The 22938-nt window shown below is 38.2% G+C and overlaps 1 protein-coding gene across 2 annotated transcripts; it reads left to right on the top strand.

Moving 5' to 3' along the window:
• The first annotated feature begins 2877 nt into the window (after positions 1–2877).
• Positions 2878–21795, top strand: LOC137043919 (alanine--tRNA ligase, cytoplasmic-like). 2 transcript variants are annotated; one of them, XM_067420455.1, is made up of 21 exons: positions 2878–2972; positions 8892–9059; positions 9142–9330; positions 12319–12464; positions 12556–12747; positions 13082–13226; positions 13311–13456; positions 13539–13647; positions 13789–13939; positions 16073–16197; positions 16464–16608; positions 16699–16877; positions 16964–17077; positions 17220–17426; positions 17647–17831; positions 18812–18920; positions 19458–19571; positions 19670–19789; positions 19877–19963; positions 20053–20166; positions 20930–21795. In XM_067420455.1, the coding sequence occupies exons 2-21, from the start codon at positions 8916–8918 to the stop codon at positions 21107–21109; spliced, it is 2901 nt and encodes a 966-aa protein (XP_067276556.1). In that variant the 5' UTR covers positions 2878–2972; positions 8892–8915; the 3' UTR covers positions 21110–21795. The 2 variants fall into 2 exon arrangements, with proteins under 2 accessions (XP_067276556.1, XP_067276557.1); XM_067420456.1 differs by lacking the exon at positions 2878–2972 and adding an exon at positions 3108–3270.
• Positions 21796–22938: the final 1143 nt, after the last annotated feature.

Raw genomic sequence — 22938 nt, 5'->3', positions numbered from 1 at the left:
TTGGATTATGTTTACAGTGTGCAATATAACATGAGTTCATGTTTCGCGTGTAAAAAAACAGTATTTTTCACACAATTTACTGTACAGCGCTGTTTTCTCCGTCCTAAAAACGGCCTGATAATTTCCTTGTTCTATGAAGTCCCTCCTTCAGAAACACGTAATGAGTTCTGATTGGGCCAGTGCTTCCCGTGTTGTGATTGGACAGCAGCTTAGCACACTTTGCCTGGAAAGGTCACGCCTCTTACCATAACGAGGAGATGCAAGCGCTGAATGCGCGCTCTTCTCCACGTGGGAAAGCAACAAGACCACGCCCCCTATTTTGCGTGTACTTGTGGGCGGAGGGTTAGTCAACAAACGGTTCTAGTGACGTCATTCAAGCAAGGAAGTGCAGAGGTGTAGTCCAAACCAGCCGTTCGCTGTAGGCTTTGAAAGGGAACTTCTGTTAAATAAAATATCTCACTTGGCATTGAACTTTGAGCTTTATAATTTTACAGGTATTATTTATGCTCTAACAGCAACATTTCACACTAACTAAAGTTTGAAAGATGGAATCGCGAAGAACAGGACCTTTAAATTGAAAGAGCTTGCGTGCTTGCGGTTGCCAGATTTTAGTAATTTAAACCCCCCAAACAGAGATTTTCTGTGAAAAGAAAACAAATACTCTCTGGTGTTTTACCTAAATATGTCCACTCTGGCAACCATATGCACACAAGCTCTCTCTTGTGCCAACAAAAAAGTAAGCTGCATTTCAGCAGCTGCATTTCATCTCAAGCTGCATTTCATCTCTATTTGAGATGTTCTGCTTAAAGTGTCATTCAGTCTACATTTTAGACTTTTTTCAATTTAACCTTTGTCATTAGACACACTATTTAGTTTTGTATGTTACTTGGAGTTTCCTATTGTTACTGTACTAGCATCTTGCATCATCTAGACAATGCGGTCTCTCTCAGAAACTTTCAATTTTATCAGAAATTGTTCATACAGCTAGTTAATAAGTGGATAAATCACTACTTACTGCTTGCAAGAATACAGTTGCCTCTTTCTTCAGTTTAAGACGCTGAGCGAAGCTAGCTTGAATTGGGCCGAACAAACGAACGATTTTGAAATAAATTGTTGTGGTACCTGATTATAATAAACCTCAACCATGACTGTTGACATATGAAAATTCCTCACGTCTCCTCCACAGCCTGGAACATGACGTGTGTCATGAGAGTTGCCGTTTTTGCTATCCTCAAGTGTAATTTTTACCTGCAGTCCCGATGATTCGGCTCCATCAGTTCCGCCTGACAATGAACATGTTTGGACAGATGCAAAGTTTGGGGGCGTGCATATAAATGATCCCCAACGCTTGCGTCACGGTTGGCCTTATGTTGAGAAGCACTTATTTTTCTGTGGTGTTTTACATGCACGAGATTTATTATAGGGCACCTTTAACTGACACTAGTGGAAATTTACCATGACTGTGCATTGTCTCTGAGCCAATCAGAACCATCCACATTGTACGATAGGGCGAGGCAACGAGACGGTGAGAGAGGGAGTGTTGCCTACGAACTCCTTGTGAGACTTGAAGCTGGCTTCTGCTTTTGAAACTGCAAACTATTATTAAGTAATTATTTATTTATTTATTTATTGCAATCCTGTCTCTTTGTCTTCTTTTCTTCTCTACTGGTCTGAGTCATAAGCTGTTAACCCCTAACAACCCATTTCATGAAGCTCTCTACACAGAGTTTGGAGGTCTGTAGCTATTGACCCTGCAGAAAGATGGCGACTTCTGCTAACTGTGCGCCTCAGCATGCGCTGACCCCGCTCTGTGATTTTACGTGGCCTACCACTTTGTGGCTGAGTTGCTGTTGTTCACAATTGCTTCCACTTAGTTATAATACTACTAACATTTGATGTGGAATATTTAGTAGTGTGAAAATTTGGACTTATTGCACAGGTGGCAACCTATCACGGTACCATTCTTAAAAATCATTGATCTCTTGGGAGCGATCAATTCTTTCACAAATGTTTGAAGTTTGTAGAAGTAGCCTGTATGCCTATAGGTGCTTGATTTTATACACATTTGGCCATGGAAGTGATTGGAACATCTGAATTCAATGATTTGGAGGGGTCCCCAAATTGTTTTACAATATAGTGTATTTCTTCCTACTAATCCTTCCTGGCCCTTTATGAAGGAAGAATATGGAGTTGTGTGTCCAAACAAGATCTTGATCGCCACCTGCTGTGAGGAAATACTTACTGTTCCTCCCAAATACACAATATAAAATACTTTTGGTTTTAACTTAATTATTATTATTATTATTTTATTGCATTATTTACAGCAAACGTTTACCTTGTGAAGGATTGAAGTATGATAGTTTTTTGGCAATTTTTGATCATAGATGATCATAGTTTGAATATTCTACAGCTGCATCTGTTAAAATGCTTGCATAATAATAATAATAATAATAATAATAATAATAATAATAATAATAATAAGAAGAAGAAGAAGAAGAAGAAGAAGAAGAAGAAGAAGAAGAAGAAGAAGAAGAAAAAGAAGAAGAAGAAGAAGTTCCAATTAGATTATCATGATAGATTTAAACATTTAAACATATAAAATGTTGGATTATTTGAGCAATGTTATTGTTTTGAAGAACCTAGCAGAAATTCCTATTAACCAGGAGAAAAAAGCAAATTGTAAATCACGATTGTATGCCAAAATAAATATAATCCGAATGTAAATATCACTGCACTGTTACTTTATCATTGCATCATCCAGTTCCGTCCTTTGCACAGTTGACATATCCAGTCCCGTCTTTGTCTTGATCGAAAGCATCCTAAACCAATAGAAACTACGTACATTGAAACATCACTCTTCCTGAACCAATCATCTATGTTGTGGGGCGGTACTTAGCAGATTCTCCTTTTGGTTTCAACCGGCGTGGGCAGTAGTGTGACTGGCTTCAGAAGCGGTTAAAAGATTATTATTTGTAAGTTTCATTAGCTTTATATTTGTTTCATCACATCATATGTAATTTGTTTTTACTATATGCCTTTATGGACTGTATCATGAGACTATCAATCCAGTTACATGGTGTTTTAGTGGATGACTGGATTGTCAGCAGCTTTGTCTCGTGCTTAGAGGAAGCATGCTATTGTATATGCTAAATAGTTCCGACAGACTTTATTATTCACCGCTTTCTGTATGTTACCTTGACATAATTACTGGGTTACTTGACTCATACAGCATCCCGGTAATGCAAATCATGATGGAGATGTAGATGGTGGGTAAGTCACACTAGCTTGCATCATACTGTGTCTGTAGGGGTTTGGCCTATGTCACCGGACAGGTTAATGCAGTGCAGCAGGAAAAAAAAAAAAACCCTGATTAGTTTTTATTTATAAATGTGTGAAACCTATAATGACATTTGCGTTTATATGGTTCTGTATTCATGGGAATAAGGTTTTGCAGATATTTGCATTGTAGTAAATTGGGTTATACGTTACTTCCTCTAGGATCATAGAGCATCATTATCTATGGCTCTTCATCTCACATTTTTATGTGCCAAAGCTTTCTTCTGTTGTCAGGTGAACCTCACTGTGTGCAAGTCATGGTCTGTTGTTGACTTGTTTTGCTCACTAATGTTTGTCACATCATGTTATGTGCCTGTTTTAATGTCCTTCACAAAGCATTGTCAGATGCATTTTACACTGTATTGTTTAATTTGTTTAAATCCAGGACTCAACAATAAGGATGTCCCACAGGGACAGTAATTTCTTCTGAAATTAAAGTTGTTGTTGTTTTGCTGCACCCTTTGCTAGGTCTTTCCTTTAAAATACATTTAATCGCTGTAAGGTTTTTATTAGTTTATTAATAAAAGGCTACTTAATATGTTCCACTTCACAGCCCTGTGCTTTGTGCTGTGTCACTACAACATTTACATCAATTAGTTCAGCTGACATGGACACTCCTATTCAAAAGTATTGTTGTTGTTATAGTTATTATAGTTTACATTCATTCATTTTGCAGAATAAGCTTTTATTCAAATTGGTATATAGATTGGAAAATATAACAAAAGTGATTCATAATAGGGCTGGGCGATATGGCCAAAATTTCATATCCCGATATAGCTCATTTGATATCCCGATAACGATATACATAACGATATAGCAATTTTTCTGTTAATTCAGTTTATGAATAGTCTATACAAAATTGCAATGTGGAAATGCAGTTTGAAATGATATACAAAACAAATAAAGGTAGTATGGACTACATTTTTAATTTATGTGGAACCTTTTTTTAAAGCAAGACTGTTGGTAAAGTTAACACCTGCCTAGGGATGTTAACCGATGACCGTTTGACCGATGGCTGACCGTATCAACGTTAACCGATCAAAGTTGTCGGTTAAAATAAATAAAAAAGTGATCTCTAAATTAGGCTATTATAGACAGTGGACTAAACGCTACTACAGGTGGCCGTCTCATTCCAAAATCTTTTTGTGTGATTGAACATATCCCTCGCACTCAATTTTTCATAACTCGCCTGTTTGTACTTAATAAACCAATAAAAACATTTGGCGCGAGGTCACAGCGTTTGGGTTTGCGCGCTCACAAGGTTTGCAAAAAGTAAACACTGGAGGTTAGAGCCAGGGCAGACGACCGTATGAAGCGTCATTCCGCATAAGATGGGCTTACATTTGGAAATATATTACATCTTCATTTCAGTAGTAACACATAAGGTGTTGATCGTCTTTCTTTATTATTGTTAGCACTACCTCGAACTAAAGCAGCCTCTTCGGAGCTGTCATTTTCTTAAATGAGCCGCGGCAATGTTTCATATGAGCTTCTAACGCTGGACAAACGCATTTATTTACAACGCGATCACCTTGTACCCAAACCATTTCGAAACTAAGGAGCCATTTGTCCTCTGATTACAAGCTCCTCTGCGGCGCGTTTGCGGGACTCGTGTTTCGCGCTGTGGGGGATTTTAAAAAAGTGACGTGAGTGGAAGGGAGGCGGCAGCGTGTGTGTGTGTGTGTGTGAGTGAGAGAGAGCGAGAGAGAGACAGAGGGAGCGCGGCTCGCGGCTGTTATTTCAAATAGCGCAGCATATTTTAAACTAATCGGTTAACCGGTTTCAACCGGCTAATGAGGCTCGGTGGTCGGTCAAGAAAATGTTTAGTTTTCGCCATCCCTACACCTGCCATTAAAATATTTCAATATATGGTGTGCCACGCGTAAAAGCCCGTTGCAGCGTCTGTGTCAGAAGTTTGTTTTGAGCGCTTATACCACTATTCTGGCATAATTACTCTGAGAATTACCCTGGTCTGAACCGCGTCTACTACCGTCTTCCTCCATGTTTGTTTATGTATTGCAGCGTGCACGGGCATGCCGTGGCGTGAGGTGCATCTTGACGTAAAATTCTGCCATAAACGCCTTATCGTGGCGTAAGCGATAGAGCCTTATATAAAACGATAGACATTTTCTATCGTCCAGACGATATATTTCGTCATATCGCCCAGCCCTAATTCATAAAGTAACAAGCTTTACTACATCTTACATTTGTTGATTGTCCATGCATGGCTTTATTTTTGTTGATGAATTATGGTATTCAAGGAAATTTTATACATTGTTATAGTCTTGGAAGCATAATTTAGAGAGAAGTTTATTTAAAAAATATAAATATCCCTATCCCCAATAAGTGTTTATCAGAATCTACAGCTTAAGTTTTATTTATTATTATTTTGTGAAGAAAACTTAATTAAAATATATATTCTGACAAAATATATATTCTGAATTTTTGCATTGTGTCCATTACAAACATTGACAGGACAAGTGAAAATATGTTCCTTATTGTTGAGCACTTGTATTGATTGTAAATCAAGTTCAGCTATATTTTAAAATAACTTTTTAAGTACACCTTATTATAGCTAGGAAATTCTGCTTCTCAGCGTACAGATGTTGAAGCAGTTTATTGTTCACAATGTACGTGGTTTCTGGCAGCATGGCTGGAGGGATTATGTAATTGTCATTTGGAAAAAGAAGTCTTTTATGTTTTGGATGAGTTGTTATGGTAGTGGTTCTGTCATTATTTCAGGGATTTCTGTTGTTTGCTGCATACTGGCTCCACCTGCTGAGGAGCTTCCTTTAATATTCCTGTGGGGAAGATTCAAGTCCACTATCTTGACATTCACATGCAGTTGTCACATTTGGTAGTTGCACAGAATTTTAAAATTGGTTATGAAACAGCCGTTACCATCCATGGTACAATACCATCACCATTGTTAAAATAAATTATTTTGAATTAAAATAATGAATGTGATGTATACACTATATTGCCAAAATTATTGGGACACCCCTACAAATCATTGAATCATTTAGGTGTTCCAATCACTTCCATGGTCACAATGTGTATAAAATCAAGCACCTAGACATGCAGACTGCTTCTAAAAAAGTATGAAAGGATTGGTCGCTCTCAGGAGCTCAGTGAATTCAAGCTTGGTACTGTGATAGGTTGCACCTGTGCAAATGTCCAACTGTAAAATTTCCTCACTACTAAATTTTCCACATCTACTGTTAGTAGTATTGTAACAAAGTAGAAGAAATTGGGAACTACAGCAACTCAGCCACGAAGTGGTGGGCCACATAAAATCACACTGCAGGGTAGGCATGTGCCGATATCAATTTTTCATGTTGCAATTAATTGCTGAAGTTTTTTCACGATATACGATATTATCACGATATTGAAATAAGTTGCAAAAATAAGTGTTGCCATAGCATAACAGCTTTAAGAACTATTTTTGTAATAACAAAAATAACTGAATGTTTAAATACAATAATGCACCAAAAATGTATACAGCTCTGGAAAAAAAAATTAAGAGACCACTTAACATTGAGAAATCATGTTGTAAAAGTACAATTTTCAAACAGATTAATTATTTTGATTTTGATTTTAATGTTATTAAACATTAACTAAGAAATTAACATTACTTAGAATGATTCATTCTTTATAAGTATTTTTTATTGTCAGTTTGGTAATAATGAATTAACATGTTAACTAATGAAGTCGTATGTGTCAAAGTTTTACTGAACAATAACAAATAATTAGAACAGTTCTAATCATTAGGGCATGTTGTAGTCCAGATTAAAGCATAAAAATGTTTAAGTTTGAAAATAAATAGCCTATTAGTAAATAATAAAATAATTAATAATATAAAATAAAATAATAATAATAAATAGCCTAGTCTTTAAGTATTAAGTATTTGGTGCTGTGATGAACAACATATAGATTACAAAAAACGAATGGCTGTTTTAAAACTACAGGCGGTTTCTTTTGTTTGCAGGGTTTCCGGGGTAATCGCTGCATTCTGCAGTTAATCAGCGCCCTTTGCTGTCACTGAAAGCGCGCTTCATTCAGTCTCCTTCTCTCATTTACACCTGAGCGTGTGTCCCTTTGAAGCAGAATACAGCGGTGTTGAGCATTTATACGGTTGATGGGCAAAGTATTCTTGAGTGCATTATAAAAAAATTACTAATTGTTAATAAATTATTATTTACGATATTTTAAAGTGCCCAGGATAACAATATCGTGCATATTCATTATCATGATAAATCTCATTGTCGAAAATCTGCACATGTCTACTGTGGGGTCAGCGCATGCTGAGGCACACAGTGCGCACGCAGAAGTTGCCAAAGTTCTGCAGAGTCAATAGCTACAGACCTCCAAACATTGTGTGGCCTTCAGATTAGCTCAAGAACAGTGTGTAGAGACTGAGAGCATAATGGAATGGGTTTTCATGGCCGAGCAGCCACTTCACCAAGTGCAATGCAAAGTGTCAGATGCAGTGGTGTAAAGAATGCCACCACTGGAGTCTAGAGAAGTGGAGACATGTTCTCTGAAGTGACCAATCATGCTTCTTTGTCTGGCAATCTGATGGACGATTCTGGGTTTGGAGGTTGCCAGGAAAACGCTACTTGCCTGACTGCATTGTGCCAAATGTAAAATATGGTGGAGGGGGGATTATGGTGTGGGGTGGTTTTTCAGAGGTTAGGCTTGTCGCCTTAGTTCCAGTGAAAGGAATTTTTAATGCTTTAGCATACTTAGACATTTCAGACAATTTCATGCTCCCAACTTTGTGGGAACAGTTTAGGGATGGCCCCTTCCTGTTCCAATATGACTGCGCACCACACCAGTGCACAAAGCAAGGTCCATAAAGACATTTTTATAGACTTGACTTGCCTGCACCTGACTTGAGTCCTGACCTTAACCCTATTCTTTTGAGATAAATTAGAGCAGAGACTGCAGGCCAGACCTTTTCGTCCTCTCATCGTATATCAGTGCCTGATATCACAAATGCGCTTCTAGAAGAATGGTCAAAATTCCCATAAACGCACTCCTAAACCTTGTGGAAAGCCTTCCAAAAAAAGAGCTGAAGCGATTATAGCTGCAAAGGGTGGGCCAACTCCATATTAAACCCTACAGCTAAAGAATGGGATGTCATTACAGTTCATGTGCATGTAAAGGCAGGCACCCCAAAACTTTTGGAAATATAGAGTATATTCACAGATTACCACAATACATCTGAAAGAAAACATTTCTAGGGTTTATCAACATAATAATTATGAAATATTATTTAAAGGCAACTTCAGGTATGTGTTTTCTACTGGCATAATATCTCTGCATGTCTTTGCCTAGCAGAGAGGATTTTGGTTTGCAAGCTTTGCATCCTCATGAACTGGGTTTATCTTTTGAATGTCCCGGTATGAATGCGGTGACTGTGAGGTGTGCAGATGTCCATAACAGAATCTTGATTGTTAACGGTTAACAGCACTACAGAGGAGCTGCATGTTTACTCCACCCACTGTTTTGTAAAACTGGTTTCTGATATAATATATATATATACTCCCTAGTCCCCTGAGAAAAACACAACCAGCATGGACTCTTCACTGACTGCTGCTCAGATCCGTGAGAAGTTCATTGACTTCTTCCGCCGCCATGAGCACCAGTATGTCCACTCATCAGCCACCATTCCGCTAGATGACCCCACTTTGCTCTTTGCCAATGCCGGGATGAACCAGGTAAGGAGATTTTAACCTGGCTACATAAATGTGTGTCTAATTTGTTATAGAAAATGAATTGTTACTTACATCTTCTTAATAGTTCAAGCCCATCTTCCTGAACACCATTGACCCGTCCCACCCTATGGCCAGACTTCGGCGTGCTGCAAACACACAGAAGTGCATTCGTGCTGGTGGCAAACACAATGATCTTGATGATGTTGGCAAAGATGTGTACCATCACACTTTCTTTGAGATGTTGGGCTCTTGGTCCTTTGGAGATTATTTCAAAGTAAGAGATTGAGAGAAAGGTGTTATGTATTGACAGGGCCGGCGCGTGCCTATAGGCGAACTAGGCAGCCGCCTAGGGCGGCGGCTCAGCCAGGGCGGCAAGAGAGAGAGTGTAGTTGTGTAAGCGAGAGAGAGAATTAAAAAAAATATGTATTTGTTAGTTTTACATTAGGTAGGTTACAATTATGGCACTTATATCAACAACATTTTTCCCACTCCATTAGTATAAATTTAAAAATAAAAATTTCCGCCCGGCCGCGCCCCCACCTCACTTAGAGCGGCATCGATTAGTAGGCTATATGCGTGCAAAATACGCTCGACTGTGCCATCCGTTCCGTGGAAGAGCGCTTTTCGCTGCATCGAGACCATGGGCGCGTATTTGGGTTTTTATATGACATCACATCTCTCAAAGAAAAGGAGAATAGCCTACAATATTTCTTCAGGATTGCTTAAGACTGGAAAAGGCCCTGACTCATGGAGACTCACGGGATGTTGATAGGCATAAATAGTTTGAAGAGCTGACTGCTTTGGGTAGACGCCTGGTTGCTGGATCTAAACCACTGGATGCGATTAAATTCATCTATGAAAAAGGGATGGAATAAATTTTTCTGAGCCCGATCTCACGAAAATGCATAGCCTATAAATAGTTTGCAATCTCGTGGAATGTATACGCCAAAATGAGTTTTGGCATGCATATGGTAGGCTACGTGGTTTTTCGCGTGCATATGATACGCACTTTATGGCGTATTATAGGCTACATATGAACCGTATTATTAGGGTTATGGCGTATTATACATACGCATAAAGTGCGTATCATATGCACGCAAAAAAGATTTTACACTCTTAGTATTTATACGCATGACCATGAGATTGTGTTGATTTTTCCCAATGTTTTTATAGCATTGAGAGTGCTTCTCACTCTCCCCGTCACTGTGAGCTCAGTTTCACAAAGCTTAAACTGATTAAAAATTATCTCCGACGTACAATGACACAAGACAGACTCAATGGACTAGCAACAATTGCAATTGAGCACGAACTAGCTGAAAAAGTTAAACTCGAGGACGCAATCAAAGCCCTTTGCCGCTGCGAAAGCCCGACGAGCACGCTTCTGAAATGTAGGCTATTATGTGAATGTGTGTTTGTGTGTATCAGTCAAGAAAAAAATCGAAACCTCCAATGAGCTAAATATTTGTTTGCATATTGCATATGTTTAGAGATGTTCTGCTGGTGGAAACAACAGGAGACCATAATAGCTAACGCGACTGTCAAGATATGGCTCGCACAGTGTTCAGAGCATAAGTTCAGAGTCCGCAACAGCAGCAGCAGCGCGCGTTTCTTGTAAGCGTGGCGTTTATGTTGCGTGTCGTCCATGGGGCGTCTGCTGCTATTAATGTACAGGGAAGCCCTATACTTCATGTTAAATATAGCCTAAATATATTGCCGATTGATACAGCAAAGACAACGCCGGCAGTAGCCGGCCCATACCATATCCATGGTATTGACGGCAAAAGGCTACAGAATATTTCGTTCTGTATTGACTGGTTTAATATTTCAAAATCGATAATTATATTGTTTATTATTATTACAATTCGGCCTATATCTGCATTTATGTACAGACTTTCAAACATGAAAATGTCATTTTTATTAATATGTATTCGTGTCAAAATGGCATATACACATCTTTTCCTATTATATTTCGCCTGGAAACGCTTCCAACACGCTCGCGTGTCGCGTGAAAATAGGCGTAGGCTTATCTTCTATTTGAAGCATGCACGTATTTTCCGCGCGGCTCGGACCGACGTAGGCAGTATGCAAGCTCTAACCGGTTAACATGGGAGCCGAAATAAAAACGGACACGCCACGCAGCCGAGATGCTCACGACACGCTTGCAGTGTGCCCGGCGTTATGGCCTTTTCACAACTGGTTCCTTCATTCGTTATTTATAACAGGTATTTATCTGATTGCGAAATGACTAAATTATCGTGCGCTTAGGTCGCTCTCTCTTATGTGGTCTTTGAATTTGAAATGCTGCTGAATAAAATGCATCTAATCTTATGCGTAGGTGTAAGGTAGGCTATAAGACAACCTGCATGTTCTTTTTTTATTTTTATTTGTTTAGCTCCGTTTGCGAGAGCCGCGAGCAGAATCAGCCTGCCTCAGCTCGTCAAAAATGCCCTTTACTGTGGTGGTAATAGTAGGCGAAATTAACTAACATTGTGATGCTTGAAGTGTTTTATATCTATGGATTTTATTATAGGCAAGACAAGCCAAGAGTTGATTTGAGAGACTAAATCGATTAAATATGCGGTTAACTCACTGTCGGCCGCTGGCCGCTTGGTCGTCACTTAAAAAAAATAAAACTTTAATTTAACAAACAAAAAAATGCTCTAAACATTTTTCTAAATTAACTTAATAAATAAACGAAACGAAATATATCTACTTTGACATTAAAAACAAAACAGAACTATTTTAATGGCTGCAACAATGTAAAAAAAACAAACAAACAAAAAAAAAACCCCGGCCTCCAGTCGGACTCGGGCCGAGAATTTTGATAAGCCTAGATTTGAGGCCCGTGCAGGGCTCTAGTTTTATTCTGTACACTGTCTATTATAAAACAGAAATGATATGCAGCTTTAGCACTGTGTACTTTTTTCACGTTGCAGAATGAAAAATAAAATCTGAAAACATGCCTGCACGTTTTTATTTTAGTGTCATTTTATAGATAAAGAACATATTAATTTGTATGTACATGCATCTTAAGGATACCTAATTGTGAGTGTGAGGTGGGGGCGGCACGATTGTGCTCTGCCTAGAGCGGCATTTGAGCTAGCGCCGGCCCTGTGTATTGTAAAACCATGGTATATTTTGTCATAGTACCGATGCTCTTTTTTATTATTTATTATGTGCTGCATAAATGATATATGAAAAACAAATTTTGTCCTTTTCTCTTTGCATCCCTTTATTTCTTTTTGACTCATTCTATGTCTAGCACCTGGCCTGCAAGATGGCACTGGAGCTGCTGACGCAGGAGTTTGGCATACCTATTGAGCGCCTCTATGTGACTTATTTTGGTGGTCATGCTGATGCTGGCCTGGAGCCTGACCTGGAGTGCAAGCAGATCTGGTTGGACTTGGGGTGAGTAAAAAATAGTACAAGGTGCAAAAACTATCAAGGTTTTTAATGTGAAATGGTAAGATATTTATCATTTGTCTCCACTCTGTCCCAGAATGGAGGAGAGCCGTATTTTGCCTGGCAGTATGAAAGATAATTTCTGGGAGATGGGGGACACTGGTCCATGTGGACCGTGCAGTGAGATCCACTATGATCGCATTGGAGGCAGAGATGCCGCCCACTTGGTCAACATGGATGACCCAAATGTGCTTGAAATCTGGAACCTGGTGTTCATACAATTTAACAGGTAAACTACTGCTCCTTTTACCAACTAACAATGGTAAACAATTTCTTAAAAGATTCATACATACTAGATATTATTTTTAGAGACACTTCTTATGTAATGAACTATTGCACCATTTACACATTTTATTTATCAGTATCAGCCTATATTGGATATTTAATTTTAAGTATATTAATTAATAAAAAAATCTAAAAAAAATGTTTTATTCTTTGAATGAATGGATGTTAAATGATTGTTTTTGTTTGAATTGTATCCATTTTATTGGTTCTCTTATACACAAAGATACTGTAAGGAATCACATATTGTTTTGAACACATGGCTTGGCCTTTCCATGAAGGGAATCGGAGACAGTGCTAAAGCCTCTGCCCAAGAAGAGTATTGACACAGGGATGGGACTGGAGCGCTTGGTGTCTGTACTGCAAAACAAGATGTCCAACTACGACACTGACCTGTTCATCCCTTACTTTGAAGCCATTCAGAAGGTACAATCATAGGAATGCATATTAAGCATTACCAAACTCTCTCTTTGCATGTAATTGAAAGAAGAAAAAAAAATTGGTTCTCAGGGCACAGGTGCCAGGGCATACACAGGAAAGGTTGGCGCAGAAGACATAGATGGTATTGACATGGCATACCGTGTCCTGGCTGATCATGCCCGAACCATCACTATTGCCTTGTCTGATGGTGGCAGACCTGACAACACAGGCAGAGGGTAAGATGCTGGTGTTATTGTTTGCCATGTACTTGATGTATACTCAATGCGTGTATATGTGACCCTGTTTTTGTGTTTGCAGCTATGTGCTGAGGAGAATTCTACGTCGTGCAGTGCGATACTCTCACGAGAAGCTGGGTGCACAGAGGGGCTTCTTCGCCTCCTTAGTAGATGTAGTGGTTGAGTCCCTGGTAAGGCCTCTACCCTCATAACCCGTTTGCTACTTAGACAGTTATTATTAGTGGCAGCTGATGCACTACTGAAATGCACTTTCATTAAATACAGTTTCAGTTCTATTTTAATGGCATTTAATGGTTCATGGCTCTCTACAGGGTGATGCTTTCCCAGAGTTGAGGAAAGATCCTGAAATGGTAAAGGACATTATCAATGAGGAAGAGGCACAGTTCCTCAAAACCCTTAGCAGAGGACGCCGTATCCTGGACCGCAAGATCCAGAGTCTTGGAGACAGCAAGACTATACCAGGTAAAGCACATACTACCATAAAGATTTTTTCTTAGAGTATTTTCAGACTTGTAGATCATTTGCTTTGTTCCGAGTAGAGATGTTCTGATACCCTTTTTCCCTTCCCGATACCGATTCTGATACCTGGGCTCAGGGTATCAGCCAATACCGAGTACTGATCTGATACCTGTGTGTATATCTGTATTTACAGCTGTATATACTACTAGCCCTGTATGAATAGCTAGAATTATTTTATGGTGTGCTTCATACTTATCCCTTAATAAAACATGAACAAATACAGACTAACTACTGTATTTTTACAGTATTTTATTATCTGACATGCATTTGAAAGTAATATTATTTATTTTTCTTAAGCAAAAAAGAACTTCAAATGCAGCCACAAATCTAACACCGCAAACTGAAAAGGGTATTTTAGTTTTACATTACTGTATATAAAAAAACTGCAACAAATAAATCTAGGAATATAAAAAAATATATTAATCAGAAAATAATTTCTAAACAAAACAAGTAAAAAAAAAAAAGCAACCATATAGGCATAATTATAATTTTTATTACATAGAGACGCTATATCTACTGTAGGCTACAGCAGTAACCTAAAATATTCGGTCAATTTCTTCACGTTAAACCAAACTTTTATTTTGACGGGTTGCCGTGAAAACGTTTGAGTGTCTGAGCGTCACGAGTGCCCGTGCATCCACACAGAGATGCAGAACATGCAGGAGTAATATTTAAAATAATATTTTAATCCAGACTCTAGTGTGTGTGTATATATATATATATATATATATATATATATATATATATATATATATCATATATTTGGCTACAGTCTGGAGCCCTAGGCTTAGATAAACATGGAAGTGACTGAACGCAGCTGTTGGTAACTTACTACAAAATTACTGTTATCATAACATTAAAAAAAATGTAGTACTGAATTTCCAGTCTGAAATACTGCTAAACCGCGGACATACTGCTAACGAGTTTTAATTTCTTCTTTGCTGCTCTAACAGTGGTTGCTTGTGTCAACACAGCACAACTTTGTGATTCTGAGCAGGAAAGAAGAACCGTGCAGTGGTTAGGCAAAGCTAGCAGTCATCATAACTAACGTTAGGTCTTGTTTAAGAATTATGGCATTGGATCGGGTATTTTTCGATACTGATGCCAGAATTTGTTGTTATACGAGTATCGGAACTGGAACAACTCTAGTTCTGAGACAGGGACTCAATTTTTTACAATATAACTTTATTCTTCTTGGTTCAGTTCGCTTTTCAAAGCATACCAAAATACGTTCATGTCAGTGTGAGTAAAATGGTCAGATGACTTTTGTTGGTCGGATATTCTTATTGGCCCTCTTAAAGTTTCCTCTGTGCTATCTTTCAAGATGGATTGACAAGTTTGCTCCACAAGCTTATTGTGGTTTTATACTGCTTTAATAAAACACATTTTGGGTTATGATGTTATGATACCACTTGATTCATTGGTCCTTTGGGTCAACTTGCTTTCTCACCTCAACCCGAACAGCCCCAGGGTTTGTTTTCAATCAGGAGGAGACCTCATTCAAGTGATATTGGAGCAATCGTTTTTATGCGGATCCGAGTGTGATTGCCGTGTTAGTACATGTCTAAACAGACCAAAGTGAGGAAATGCACCACATTCCGAAACACATACTTCAGATGAGTCAAGTGCAGAGCCAAACACCTTTAGATGAGGTGCAGGGATGTCACTTTTTGGTAAAAGTCAGTTTTAAATCAAGAATAGGTAATTTAAGGGCAAGACTTTGGGTTAAAAAGTGCATTTATAAAGCGCCACACTCACTGACCATAATTCTCATAACAGTGTTGGGAATAGTTATACATTTTTTGTCAACAGAAAAGAGACTTTAGGGTTTGTTTGTTTTTTCTGCATGTGGCCTGAGACTGAATTAGAGGGTTTTTCTTTTACACTTAAACTATATGGAGTCTAGGATATTGTGTGTTTGTGTGTGTTTGTGTGTGTTTGTGTGTGTTTGTGTGTGTTTGTGTGTGTGTGTGTGTGTGTGTGTGTGTGTCCCATGTCCTCATGCTAAATCAACTTAATCCACATTCTTTAGCTGATATTTTAATTTCTTCATATTAATGTCATTGTTTTGTGTAGGTGACACAGCCTGGCTGCTGTACGACACGTATGGGTTTCCTCTGGACCTCACGGCCCTGATTGCTGAGGAAAGGGGAATGGGGGTGGACAGGCAGGCCTTTGAGGAGGAGAAGAAAGCTGCTCAGGTGAAAATGAGTTTATGCAGTGCAATTTCCATTAAGCACAGAAATATTTCATAGTCATAAAACAAAGAGGACTGAAAATACATGTTTTATACTTTCAATTGTAATTTTTTTGTGTGTGGAAATTCGCTTTAGTATTTGATTGGTTTTTATTTTCACTGTATTTTATTCATAATGACAGCAATTCTAATCTAAATGTAAAATAAGCAAAAATGAGCATTCAGAATAAAAAATCCTGTATCAGCCCAAAAAAATCTATGTGTACACAGTTGAAGTCTCAGGGCAAAGGCTCTGGGGACGAGGACCACATAATGCTGGACATCTACGCCATCGAAGAGCTCAGAAACAAAGGTGTCGCTGCCACTGACGACAGCCCCAAGTACAAGTACACTTCAAATGAGAATGGCCACTATGGTATGAATTACACCATAGCTATTTCTGTTAGGTTTTAAGGTTTGGTTATGCGTTGGTTTTCATGCCTGTGACATTGTGTGTCTCTCTCAGAGTTTGAACAGGCAGTGGGCACAGTGTTGGCTCTCAGGAGGGAGCGTGCGTTTTTCGATGAAGTGACCACAGGTCAAGAGTGCGGTGTGCTGCTCGACAAGACCTCTTTCTACGCTGAGCAGGGTGGGCAGAGCTTTGATGAAGGTTACATGCTCCGAGAAAACGACTCTGCTGAGGATGTAAGAAACTAAGCACTGTTGTAGAAAGAAGCTGAACTGTTTATTTATGCTTAATTTTACTGTCATTATTTATTTTGCTGCTTCAGAGGATGGAGTTCACTGTGAAGAACACTCAGGTGCGTGGAGGATATGTGCTGCATATCGGTACAGTATACGGCACACTGAAGGTTGGAGACCGCCTAACTCTCCATGTGGATGAGGTATGTAAAAATGTTTTTACTGCATTTGGTTCAGACAAAAAAAGAGATGGATAGAATGTTTTATTAACATTAATTGGCAAAGATGGAACGTAATTAGAATTGAGTGAGCACAGAATGCAACTGTTCTTTTTTTCTTTCTCAGGCTCGTCGTAGGCCCATCATGAGTAACCATACCGCCACACACATCCTTAACTTTGCTTTGCGTACAGTTTTGGGAGAGGCAGATCAGCGAGGCTCTTTGGTTGCTCCAGACAGACTGCGCTTTGACTTCACAGCTAAAGGTGCAATGAGCACAGATGAAGTGCGCCGCACAGAAGAGATCGCCTCCAACATGATTCGCGACGCTAAGGTCAGGGTCATTCAACAGACATTCAAAGACACTTTTCATTTAAACATTCATATTCATACGGCTTGAAACTTTCTCCACATGTATTCACTGTCTGGAAACAAAACGATTACCTATTGTAAATTATCCTGTTGAAAGCAGAAATATAGTTTATGTGTTCCTGAGAACACTTGTATTCTTTCATATTTTCTCTCACAATTTGAAATACTCTCTCTTTCCTCAGGTGGTCTACGCTCTGGATGCTCCCCTTGCAGCAGCTAAAGCCATCCAGGGTCTGCGGGCAGTATTTGATGAGACGTACCCTGATCCTGTTAGAGTGGTGTCTATTGGTGTCCCAGTGGAGGAGCTGCTGGCTGATCCTAACAGCCCTGCAGGCTCACTAAGCTCCATCGAGTTCTGCGGTGGAACGTATGAACATCAGAATTTAATATTATAATCTTCAAATATTGCAGAAGTGGTCCCACTCAGCTCCTCGCTTTCATTTATGTGCAGCACATCTAAGCTGTGTTTCCACTGCAAGTCTTAATTCACACATCAGATATTGACCATATCCGGAAAAAAAAGAATTAATATAATTCATGTTGCGTGGCCATGATTATTTGCCAGCACAGACAAGATAACAGCTGTCATTGATGTTTGGCAAATTTTGCTTGTTTTTAGATCTACAATTCGGAAGTGAAAAAAGTTGTGCTGTAAAATTATACATTTTTTGTTGTTGAATAAACTAGAGAGAGATAGAGAGTTTGAGTAGCCTAATAGTGAAGCTTATTGGTTTAATTGTTGGTTTAAAAGTTATCATCTCATTGGTGAGAAATATGATATATAGCAAAGCTGTTTTATTTATAAAACTCACGTGGCAGAGGTTAAAAACCAGCTCAAATGTTTCTGTGTGTGTGCAATTTCTTTCATAAAGTTACCACCTCAATAAAAAAGCTGCGAGTAAGCGCATACAGGCACATCTGCTTCATAATACAACTTTAAAAAGCTGTCATTGTGGGCAAACTTGTCGCCCTCGCTTTTTGGTGGCTTGGAATTCCACGGGAAATCAGATATTCATGTTTAGACATAAGTCGGATGTCCGGAAATCGTGTGTATATGAAAACCACATTTGGAAGTGGCTCAGATCAGATTTTTGTGTTTACATGTGTGAAACCTATTCTGATCTGTGTCAGATGTGAGTTAAAAATCAGATTTTTAGTGTAAACTTCCTTAGATTTGTGAATATGAACAAAAAGGATCACTTTTATATGCAATATTCTGTATTTTATCCTGGCTGTCATGAAAATGACTGACTAGTAATAAAAAATGTCGTAATGTTTTTATTAATGCAATCAAAATGTGTTAGAATGGCTACTCATAGTTTTCTTATTGATCATTTTTACCCATAGGCACCTGCAGAACTCTAGTCATGCTGCTCCATTTGTGATTGTGTCAGAGGAGGCCATCGCTAAAGGAATCAGGAGGATTGTGGCAGTGACTGGAGCAGAGGCTCAGAAGGTATAAGAAGATGTGGCCAACATGATTATGCATACACACTTTTTGACTGATACTTTGTGTTATGTGATATAGGGTAGGGGAAATCTAGAACTGGTTCTTGCTTGTTTGATTTGAATGTGATATCAAAGGAAATCCTGAAATAATTATAGGGTTAAATGTTCCTATTTTCCTGTTCTAGCGGTTTGTACGCACAGTATGATCTGATAGTGTAGTCTGATTAAAAAAAGAAGCTTTTGAGCCAGTTGTTAAATCGACAAGACTTAGTCAATATAATTACTGATTAATAATTCATATCGCAATGTATAAATACACATTCAGATCAGTAATTTGTAAAAACATTACCAAAAATGTATATCTTTTTCTTTCTTTTTTTTAAACATTTTAATACTTTAAGTACAGTAGATTTCAGTAAATGCTTTATATGCAATATACATGATCAATTATTGGTGGGTGGATCATTTAGAAAGCAGAATAATTAATTTCCTTATGATTCCCATTCCTAATAGTTCCTGACTGGTGGATGTTTGTGTTTGTCAGGCCCAGAGGAAAGCCGATGCCCTGAAGCTGGGTTTAGATGCCTTGGCAGAGAAAGTGAAAGCTCAGACTTCCCCTAATAAAGACGTTCAGAAGGAGATTGCTGATATGACAGAGGTGAGTTCAACTCAAACATGTTCTGCTCTTGCTTGTCTGGTATAAACTTTTCTTATTTTTAAAGTGTACTGAATCTGTGTATGAATATATATATTCAGTCCCTGGGCACTGCAGTGATCTCTCAGTGGCAGAAGGATGAGATGAGGGATTCCCTGAAGGGTCTCAAAAAGATCATGGATGACCTGGACCGTGCCAGCAAGGCTGATGTACAGAAGAGGGTAAGGAGATATGATTCAGATGTTTGATAGTCACAGAGATGATTGGAAAGTCAAAGGCGAGCTGTAAACACATGGTTTTAATTTTAGGTCCTGGAAAAGACAAAGGAGATCATCGATAGCAACCCTAACCAACCTCTAATTGTGATGGAGATGGAGAGTGGAGCATCTGCAAAGGTAAATGCCTCAAATTAGGACTATAGTTGAAATGCAGTTTTTAAATGGTCTTCAGTGAAAGTCTAAATGATTCCTCTGTGCTTCCACAGGCTTTGAATGAGTCTTTGAAGTTACTGAAGACAAATTCACCACAGACTGCTGCTATGCTTTTTGCTGTGGACAATGATGCAGGAAAAATTATCTGCTTGTGCCAAGTGCCTCAGGTAAACGGGTCAGAGATGGCTTCTGTAAGATGGCTGAGGTCTCTTTAAATATTTAACACAATCTACTTTAAAGCTTAGGATTTCTATTTGTTTTGAAAGAAATTTATATTTTTATTCAGCATTGACACATGAAATTGAACAGAAGTTACAATTCTGTTGTAACTTCTGTTCAAAAAGACTTTTACATACTTACTAATGTTTTTAATTTGAAATAAAGGCTGTTCTTTTGAACTTTTCATCAGTCTTGAAAGAGTCGAGCAACACAAGAGCTATCAACATTATTAATATTGATAATAATAGGAAAATAATTTTTGAGCACTAAATCAGCATAATAGAATGATTTCTGAAGGATCATGTGACACTCAATAATTTATATTTTACTATATATATATATATATATATATATATATATATATATATATATATATATATAAGTTATTTGAAATTGTAATATTTCACAATATTACTGATTTTATGTTTTTTTTTTTTTTTATTAAATAACTACCTCCTTGGTTAGACTTTTCAAAAGCATGAAAAAACTTGAATGGTAGTATATTTTTTTTAATACACATTTCTAATTGTGAATGATTCATCAGTGCACATCAGGTTCAGTGAAAGGTAACCGCTTACTTTTCTGCCGACCTCAGAAGTAAAATGGGTTTAAAATTATATTTTGTGTTCACTTTGACGTTTAATGCTGGTTAAATATTACTTTGACTAGCATGGTAATAGAGTATGTAATTTGCTCTTGTCGTGTTTGCAGGATGTTGCAAACCAGGGCCTGAAGGCCAACGAGTGGGTTCAGGAAGTGTGCCCTCTGCTGGATGGAAAAGGAGGCGGTAAAGACATGTCTGCCCAGGCCACGGGTAGAAACACACACTGCATACAGGAGGCTCTGCAGCTGGCCAATGAGTTTGCCCGCCTCAAATTGGGTGAAAATTAAGGACAAAGAGAGAGAGATTGTTTTGTAGGTGGGGTTTAATCTGGAAAAAGGTCCTAATTTTGGTCTTAACTCTTCCTGTCCTGTTCCATCTATGCCTGCTGAATTAACAAACTGGACATTCCAGGCTGGTAAATGTAAAAACTGTACAGAAATGTGTCATTTGTCAATTATGGATAGGAAGGGAAATAATTAGCGCCCTCTCTGAGTTAACTAGGTCAATGCAGGACCACATGAGTATATTAACTGATCCATCAAACTGTCCTGACTCTGATGGAAAGCACATGGGGCTGTGCATGTTTTCTGATTGGATGATTACATTTAGATTTACAAATTAATGTTGCTAGCTAAAATCATCAAAAAATCGCTAAAAATGTGTCATTATTATTCTATTAGCAGGTATCTTTTTATCATAAGATTTTCATTACATTTGTAGAATTGTTGGTCTGTCTCTTGATCAAGGTGGATGTCATAATATTTAAGTTCATGTCAACACTCTTAACCTTTCACTAGCTTGTATAGCATCTGTTTTGGGGAACTGAGCCATTTATCACCTTTCACATGAAATGTATCATTTGTTAACGGTAATAAAAAAAACAATGATTTCAAAATGCATAAATTACTTTTCGTTGTCCTTTAGAGTGTGTATATTTTAATGTGATTGTGATTAAAGCTACTGAATATAATTATTTCAGAACACTTACTCCCCTTTGTCCCTAGTGGGAAATAAAGCATCAACTATTTGCCCATGTTGTTTTAGGTCACCCTTGTTTTCTTTTGCAAGGTGGTGTCCATCTCAGAGCAGTCTTTGGGATTTGAGCCTAGTCCATTCTGAGAATTTGTCAAAGCCATCGGATGCGATTATACTAGATCTCCATTTGTTCCCTGTACAGTTCTTCATTGGTGATTTTCATAGGTCAGGCTGATTTTCTTGCTGATGAGGCTTCTTGGGTAAAACTGTTGACACATTCCAATGGTTCATTGTTGACATTGATTGGTGAGTTATGGATGGAATTAGTGCACATAACTGGGCTTGGAAGGACTGATGCATGATTGAGCAATATAGTCTCGTTCTTCTTTTTTGTGTGGAGATTTTGTACCACAGCAAGGTCGTTGGCAAAGTCGGCATCTTTAAGCTGTGTAAAGGGGGTTGATTCAGCTCTGCCACACATCAGATTTTACTGGGAACTATTCTGACACTGTATTCCTGTATAAAAGAACGCTACAGATGACTTTTAATGGGACTGAGAGCAATTTTATACCACAGAGAAACAAGAACAATACAAAAATTCTTGAGAATCAATTATGGAGTCACCATTATGGAGATCAGTATTTGCTTTATTTGGGCTCTTGACCCTTTATTTTTATTTTTATGTTTTTACAAAAACAAAAGAAAAACAGACAGACAGACCAAGGGACATCAGACACACTTATCATAGATTAACAGAAGTGTTCAACATCATATAAAACAGAAGAGGGGAAAAAAGAAAAAAGGGGGGGAAATTTTAAATAAATGAAAATAAATTAACAAAGGCATATCCATCTCAATTTGTACTCAGATAAAATATCTATTTTTCACAGTTTGCTTCACATTTCTTTCGGGCATGTCTTAGAGAAAGTCAAATGTTCCATAACATAAATTTCCTGAACCATTTCTATCCATTCATCAATTGTCGGGGAATCTTTGCTTAGCCATTTCCTAGTTATTGCTTTCTTGCTACCTGCAGTATTTGTAACAGATATCTATCTGTCTTTCTCAGTCCTGTTGGTAGATTTCCTAAATACACTCCTGAACAAAATCTTAAGACCAGGGGATTCATTGCAAGTTTTTA

Source organism: Pseudorasbora parva, chromosome 16 (genome assembly GCF_024679245.1).
Source record: "Pseudorasbora parva isolate DD20220531a chromosome 16, ASM2467924v1, whole genome shotgun sequence".
NCBI lineage: Eukaryota > Metazoa > Chordata > Actinopteri > Cypriniformes > Gobionidae > Pseudorasbora > Pseudorasbora parva.
Note: the sequence above shows the minus strand (reverse complement) of the source record. Positions and strands in the feature narration are given on the sequence as shown.